General features: G+C 37.9%; 1 protein-coding gene across 1 annotated transcript; it reads right to left on the minus strand.

The window, feature by feature from the left end:
* Positions 1 to 614: 614 nt before the first annotated feature.
* Positions 615 to 7,494, minus strand: slc38a6 (solute carrier family 38 member 6). The gene is made up of 16 exons (XM_079472748.1): positions 7,211 to 7,494; positions 6,412 to 6,533; positions 6,077 to 6,150; positions 5,845 to 5,897; positions 5,665 to 5,704; positions 4,874 to 4,952; positions 3,845 to 3,927; positions 3,700 to 3,758; positions 3,570 to 3,629; positions 2,776 to 2,826; positions 2,549 to 2,628; positions 2,364 to 2,464; positions 1,896 to 2,020; positions 1,662 to 1,806; positions 1,479 to 1,573; positions 615 to 1,349 (listed from the first exon to the last, which is right to left on the minus strand). The coding sequence occupies exons 1-16, from the start codon at positions 7,298 to 7,300 to the stop codon at positions 1,266 to 1,268; spliced, it is 1,341 nt and encodes a 446-aa protein (XP_079328874.1). The 5' UTR covers positions 7,301 to 7,494; the 3' UTR covers positions 615 to 1,265.
* Positions 7,495 to 7,507: the final 13 nt, after the last annotated feature.

Raw genomic sequence — 7,507 nt, forward strand, 5'->3', positions numbered from 1 at the left:
GCAAATATAACCTTATTCCAGTTTTGGATTAAATGAAGCCTTAAAGTGACCCAAAAATGAAAATGATGTCATCATTTACTCACCATCTTTTTCATTTCAACCCTGTATGACTTTATTTCTTCCGCAGAATGCAAAAGAAGATATTTTGAAGAATATTGTTAACTGGCACCCATTCGCTTGCATTGGTTTTGTGTCCATACAATAGAAGGGAATGGGTGCCTGTTTCAGTTGCACAGTTCAGGGATAAAACAACTACCACATTTAACCAAGTAAGTAAGAGTGTGTATGTGTGTACATGTTATGAAATGCATTACTTTGGGCGGTCTCTCAAGCTAATGCAGCGTATTAGAAACAGCAGGAGAGAGCAAAGGTCAAAGACTACACACACACACACTCACACATATACACACTCATAACACTGAGCATTTGTTTTCCATTATCTGACATACAGAGAGCCCTCTGTCCAAATCAATGAAGAAAAATCAGCCCGCCTATCAATCTTACTCGCACATAAACCAGTAAAAACACCCTAAAGCCTGGATCTGTTAGACTAAACATGCATCACACACTCTTCTTTTCCAGATGTCCCAACACGTGATGTAATAAGACCAAAAAAATCAAATGAAGAACCAGATATAATAGTTTCTTCCCTTTATTTATTTGATTTGAAATAAAAAACATTACTGTGATAATTAGTGTAGCAATGTTAAAAAACATCACATAAGTGTTCTTGATCAAAACAATCCAAGAAAAAGGCTTTTTAAATGTATATGACCGAAAGACTTTGGAATGTTAAATGTAAATCTAAAAATAAACTTGTCATAAATGGAATGGACAAGCATACTTTTATAACACGTAAATGCAGTGCCAAACTTTTCAAAAAAAATGTAATACAACATGCATTTAGATCCATAGACGAACATGGAATGGAGTATTCCTGCGTATTCAGTTAGCAGCAGCAATTCAATTCTTTAATTCTTTGGTCTGATGGTTTTTGAGGCTCACAAAACTCTGTATTGTCCTTCACAAATCCATTATGAAGCATTTCAGTGCTCTGTGGACATGTTAACATAAACCATTGAATTGTGTCTCTGTCATTGTTAAGTATTTAAGTGCTTTTAATAGTCTGAGTCTTCTTCAAGCAGAATTTGATACTGTACAAAGTCTTCACTGTAGTGCGACCTATAAAATAAGGTGCCTCTTCAAGCTAGGATGTGTTGAATCTATTGCTCTTGAAATGTGGCGCACAATGATGAAGTCCCAAGTCAGGAACCTTGAACCCAGGAAACAATGATGACACACAGACTGAGAACACCAACAACCAGGCCAATCACCAACAGAGATACAGCCTAGAAAAATAGCGAGAGATAAAGGAGTGAAATCTTGGTAATAATGCTTGGGTAAAGAAATGTACATTCATGTGTTCATGTAGCTCGGTTGGTAAATCTTGCATTAGCAGCGCAGAGGAATTTACATACCCCTGCTGAGTTGAAAGATTTGATTGGTTCAGAGCTGATTCTCAAATAAAACATTCCTGGATACACAAACAACAAACATGTGGAGGTCGTTGCACCTAAAAAACACACAGACACACACTTGTTAAAGTTATGAACAGTTATGAATTTCAGAGTGAAGTATGAAAAGAACAGACACGCACTCACCCACCACACCGAAGACATTCCTGATGTCAGGGACAAAGATGGCGAGCAGCAGCACAAGTGTAAGGATGAAAAAACAGGAAAGACAGTGAGAGAGCCAAGAGAACTCTCTCTCTCCTCTGAATAACATCAACATCGACTTACGTGCCTATGAGAATGAGACAGACAGCCTGTGTCGAGCTGAAAATTGGAAAAATTCAGAACCACATTTTTTTTAAAGCATGGTGATAAACTTACTGGGAAGTGAATTAGAGGCACAGTGAGCAGAACAGCCAATAGGATTGCAAGACGCACTGACATCACCAACACATCACGTGGTAGGTAGGTATCATATCCTTGCAGCAACTCTGAGTCCACGTGGGCTGTGAATAACACATTAATTTAGGCCAATTTCAGATTTAATTGGAGATCCTCTTACGTGTGGTTACATTTTGACAGGAAAAATGTAGAAGCAGGGCGATTCCATTGCATTCTGGGACATTGTATCTGTTGTTTACTTAACGTATGGCAAACGAAAGACTCAGGTCTTCCAAATATTTTGTGTGTACAGAAAATATGCCTAGTACGTACAGTATAAATACTACATTCTTACAAAAATAATACACCTACTAGCATGTCTTCTTTTAAATATAGGTCTTTGGTTTCATTCATGTTTGAACTTATGCTTTGCCCTTTTCATGTAGCTTTTATGTGCAACGTTCCTACCATAGAAAGTGAGGTAGCCAAAAAGTGCAGAGATCAGGTAAAGCACGAAACTAAGAAAGATGCTGACATTTGTCACGTTCTGCATTCTCCGTTTTGTCGGCCTAAAACCCACATACATACAGTAAGAAAACAGGACGTAAACAGTAAGAAAACCATGTACAGAATAAAATCCTGAATAAACTGACCTGTGTAACTCGCAGTAAATGGGTAAAACAGCAGTATGGCACAGGAAGGAGAAAGCCATTGTAGGGATGGCATAAGCACTCTGCAACGCACAGACACAATCATTTCTCACCCTCCTGCTGTGTAATCGTTATCATATAATATTACAACTAATATTTGTGTTTCTAAGGGTCCTGTAGGGCGGTCTTTCAATCAAAACATCTCTCCTTTCTCAGTGAAATATACTTACCTTACTAGAGATCACAAACAGCTGTGGGGTGCATTGAGAGGTATTTAAGCTCTAGGGACAGAAGAAAAAAGATGATTTGGCACAAAAACTGGATCAGGAATAAAAGTGAAGACATAATGTCATTATTAGATTATGAGCATTAAAGTAATCATAGCCAAAAAAATTACAAAACTAGCTAATCTGTGCTTAGCTCTGTAAATATATTTGATACATTTAAATTAAGATTTATAATACTGAAATACATTTTTAAATTGACCTTACATGGTATTATTTTGCACAAAAAATGAGGTGGGCTTCCCAAACATTGATTTCAGTCCTTATAAAGTCAATACTACATATATATCAATGTTATATTTCCACAGCAAATTTATATAGAAAACATTAAATCACAACGAAATCGTGTAGTTGGATATTTACAGGCAGGGTCACATTTACGTAATGTTAACTATATCATGGGATGAAGTTCTTAAACACTCCTGAACTGCAAATCCCTCAAAACCACATCTCAGTTAAAAAAAGCCTTGACCTCTGGCTAAAGGGGGTCAAGGGTAACTTCCCTTATAAAGACCTGTTTCTGGAGAGCTGGATCCAATCAATCTACAAAATCAAATGGAGTATCTATCTGTATTTTCAAAGATTAATACAGTATAACATCCATGGGCCAGTATATAAATGTAAGATGACCACATTATGTGAAAGTTCTAGGTGAGCTTTACTATATTTCTAGATGTTTTGGATATAAATCTGTGTTAAGACATGCCGTCCAGCTGTGTGAAGATGTATGTGGTCTTTACCAGGCTCACGGTGGAGTTGACTGGCAGCGGGCAAGGAATGGACCATTTTTTTACCACCACCTGTGAGAGATATCAAAACATGACCACGAGAGTGACAGAAAAAGAGAGAGAAACAAAGAGAGGGACTTACCACTACAGTAAAAAATAACATAAAGAGGAATGCAAGACTGCTAGTGTATCCCAGGAAACCTGAGAAGGAAAAAGATACCAATGGTTACAAATATACCGGAGAGACACAGAGAATAAAACACACCTAAAGACAACATTACACTCACCAATCTTTGGTAGTAGAGCCAATGGCAAGACCACAAAAATGGTGATTAAAATCAACAGAGTAACTCCATCCTCATACCACTTTCTAGAGTGCAAGAAGAAATAAGACGAAAAGTAAATAATGTTTTGGCTGTTTTTTAAGGGACAAGTTGAACAGAAAGTTTGGACAAGAGATATGTCCACACATGAAAGAAAACAGGCCTTTCCATGTGGTCTTTAAATCCACGTATGCATTTGTGTAGTCACATAGTTCCCTTATCTACTACCCCTTAAACCCCACATTCAATGCCAAATGCTCCTCTGATTCTCTTTCTATCTCTTAACAAACAGTTTGGATCACAGTGGCTTTTCCTCCATTTATAATCTGAATCTTTAACAGGTTGGGGTGCATGCGTCTGTGTGTGATCAAGAGCTGGACTCCTGTGGTTCTTCTCTCAGGAACAGGGAGGCACTAGACAGCCCAGTTGATCCCCTTGCAAAAATGAAGATGAATTGCTTTACTGAAAGAAAAATGTTATTTTACGGTAAATGGCTAAACTTTAGCGTTTATGCTGTGGCGGGGTTGTGATTTTTTCTGCTCTCAGTTGCGATGTTTGTGTGTGTGTCTGGTCGCAGTAATTGTGCTGGTGAAGGGGATTCTGGGCAGGCATGACTCTCATTGGGTGGAACATGTGTGTGAGGTTTACGCGAGCGGACCTGTAATGCAAAACAGCTGTGCGAGGACAGGGTACAGGCGAACCACAACTCAGCACAGCGGCTAATAAAATAATGACTGTTACATTCTTTACCCTGAAATACTTTTGCTTTTCTCTTGTGCAGACCGCTGCTTAAAGGCAGAGAAAAGAGAACGTTCAAAAGTGTTCTTATTTCGGTTTTTGTAGCTCTCCTTTTTCTTCCAGCAAAATAATTCATAGATTCATTCATCATGTATGTTGTATGACAGCCTCTCATTTAAAGGGACATCTACATATAACATAGCTATATATAACATATTGTGTTACAATGCGGCAAGGTCACCATGCATTATTTACCCAGTAGGCTCTGTGCTCATGAAGCTGGTGATGGTGGCAGGCATTTCTGACTTTAAGATGAACAAGTAGGTGGACATGGCTAAAAAAAGAAAAACAAAGAGAACATTACACATGCACGTTACACAAAATCTGCCATACACACAACAGACATTCTGACAAAGACACAAATCAATCCACTCTGACAAAACCAACAGGCAATACAGCCAATATAACAAAGAGAACAGTGTTGAGGTCACCATACACGCAATAAACTAACACCAATATGCCCTTTAGCCACGAGTGACATAGTCACACATACATTAGTTTACAAATAACACGATAAAGCCAAAAAACTTCTCATACAAAAAAAGCACATACAGCTGCATTCCTTTTACATATGCAGTCCTGTACACAGTTGACTTTTAAGGGTAAGTATATTAATGAGTCCTGTTTCACTGGTATTGAACACACAACATATATAATACTCACTACCGTTCATACAGCCAGCAGTGTAGAGAGAAAGACAGATAGAAAGAAGAGAAAGAGAGAGATTTTCATTTCTTTTATTATTAATAATTTAACACCACAGCTATTGTTTGCAGCAAACTTCTCAAACTGCTATAGCAATAGAAGATACTGCCAGTATTCTTACACACACGCAAACACGTACGCACACACAGTATATGTGCCATATTACCAGATAATAGAAAATATGCATTAATACCAATAAAAAGAGTCAATAAAATGAACATTTCAAATAAGCTAATGTGAATTTTACCACATAAAAATGTAACAAAAAACCAAAGCCTCACCTCCAATATTTTGAATCAGAATAGTACAGGCCACCAAGATCTAGGAGAGAAAAGAAAACATATACAAACATGTTTAACAGGAGTGACAGTATAAAAACATATTCCTAGAGGTAATCATTATCAAATAAACTTTTCATATTAATCTTGTTTGGACAGGCCAGATTTGTGATATTAACTGACCTTGCCGGGTTTGTTAAAGGCTTTCTCTCCAAGAACTTCATACGAGTTGATGCCTAACACACACAAAAAATGCTGAGGCTCACAGAAAGATTAGTTATATTTGGCAAACATAAGAAATGAGTGTAAGAAATGATCCAAAATTCCACATTCTTTAATTCACATATGGTAGCACAGTATCTAAAATAAATAGGAGTAGGGTAATGAAGGGGTCAAAAGGGAGCGCTGATGTTACCTGTTTTGTCACAAAGAAGCAGCAGGAGATGGATCGAGTAAGCAGCCAAACTGGACACCACCAGCAAAAGAACACTGTGAAAAACAGTCATGCAGGGTTGAGAAAACATGATCTGTGTGATTTCAACACTACAAGCCTAAAAGAAAGTTCTGGGTGAAATACAAGATGTTAACCATGCTTTGGATAAAACCGACTTCCAAATGCACCCCTTCTTTCTATTCAAAGATTTTTGAATGCATTATAAAATTTCTACAGTTATTAACAATATGCCACTAGTTCTGTCAATGTTCTGTCTTCATGTTTATTGGAAACTTTAACGTTGTGTCAGTGGATACCTGAACCCAACGATACCCGTATTGGCCATGACATATGCGAGACCCAGGATGCCGCTCCCCATGATGGCGTTCATCAGATTAAAGGCCGATGATGCAAAGGATGCACCTCTAACCTGAACATCCTGTAAGGCAGCCCAACACCACAGTGAATAATTAAAATATTTACTATCCACAAGTATGACATACATGTGAGCAATGCAAATATCAAACGTGATCGATTGTAATGGTGGACTTCATCATTAAGGGAAGTCTGGTTCTGAATGTAAAGGCAAAAACAGCACCAGCATCCTAGAAAAGACTATGGCATAAGGAAGCAAAACCACTATGAAGAAGCAATAAAATTGCATGAGATCAGCATGTGATGATGTCAACGTGACTAAACGCCTGAGGCAGCACGATGTCAAGTGAAATACAAAAAGTAACGTTAAGTACATCCATTTCTATTCAACGTATTAGGGTGCAGCTTTATATTTATAATACTGGCAACTCACGTGTAACTGACAGTTTAGCTTCTAAAATCAGGAAATACAGCCACATAAAACGATTAAAAAATGTCGGCTTTAATAATCATATTTGAAATTGACTTTTCAATTAAATCTGTCCGAACCGCTTTAATCTGTGATTTTCACATGTAGTGTTGCCGTAGTATGTATGTGGGTACAAGAAATACAGAACGTTAATTTATACGTAATCTTTATTATTTTAATTGAAACTTTTTGTGCTTATATTTGTTTATAATTTCTGCTTTATTTGTAATCGTATGTGTCCATTTGTGTTTCTTTGACATAAGTTGTTTTACCTGCGCTAACAGCGGTCTACTCTCTTCACCACCAATGGGCTCATACTCGCTCTCCACCTGCTCGCTGCGGTTTGCTCCGTTTTTCCCCATTTTCCAACTTTTCCTGTTTACTTTTCACTCCCCTTCGCAGAAGGTCTTCGACCCTCTCTCATATATATATTAACAGTGCCGTCAGGATATGTGCCCGGAATTACACGCTCTCATTCCACCGGCTTCAATGTTTCTTCACTAACAAAAACATCCCCGTTCACGTGATCAAAGAAATCCGTCCCTGTCCCCTTATTGAAGCGTCACAGG

Source organism: Barbatula barbatula (assembly GCF_947034865.1).
Source record: "Barbatula barbatula genome assembly, chromosome: 14".
NCBI lineage: Eukaryota > Metazoa > Chordata > Actinopteri > Cypriniformes > Nemacheilidae > Barbatula > Barbatula barbatula.

Bases quoted from the DNA above. Each gene is read 5' to 3' on its own strand.
- slc38a6 (XM_079472748.1), bottom strand. From the start codon at position 7,300: ATGGGGAAAAACGGAGCAAACCGCAGCGAGCAGGTGGAGAGCGAGTAT. The intron at 3,928-4,873 runs GTAAATAATGCA...CTTGCACTCTAG, and splicing joins ATGAGCACAGAGCCTACTGG to AAAGTGGTATGAGGATGGAG. The intron at 3,630-3,699 runs GTAAGTCCCTCT...TATCTCTCACAG, and splicing joins TGTTATTTTTTACTGTAGTG to GTGGTGGTAAAAAAATGGTC.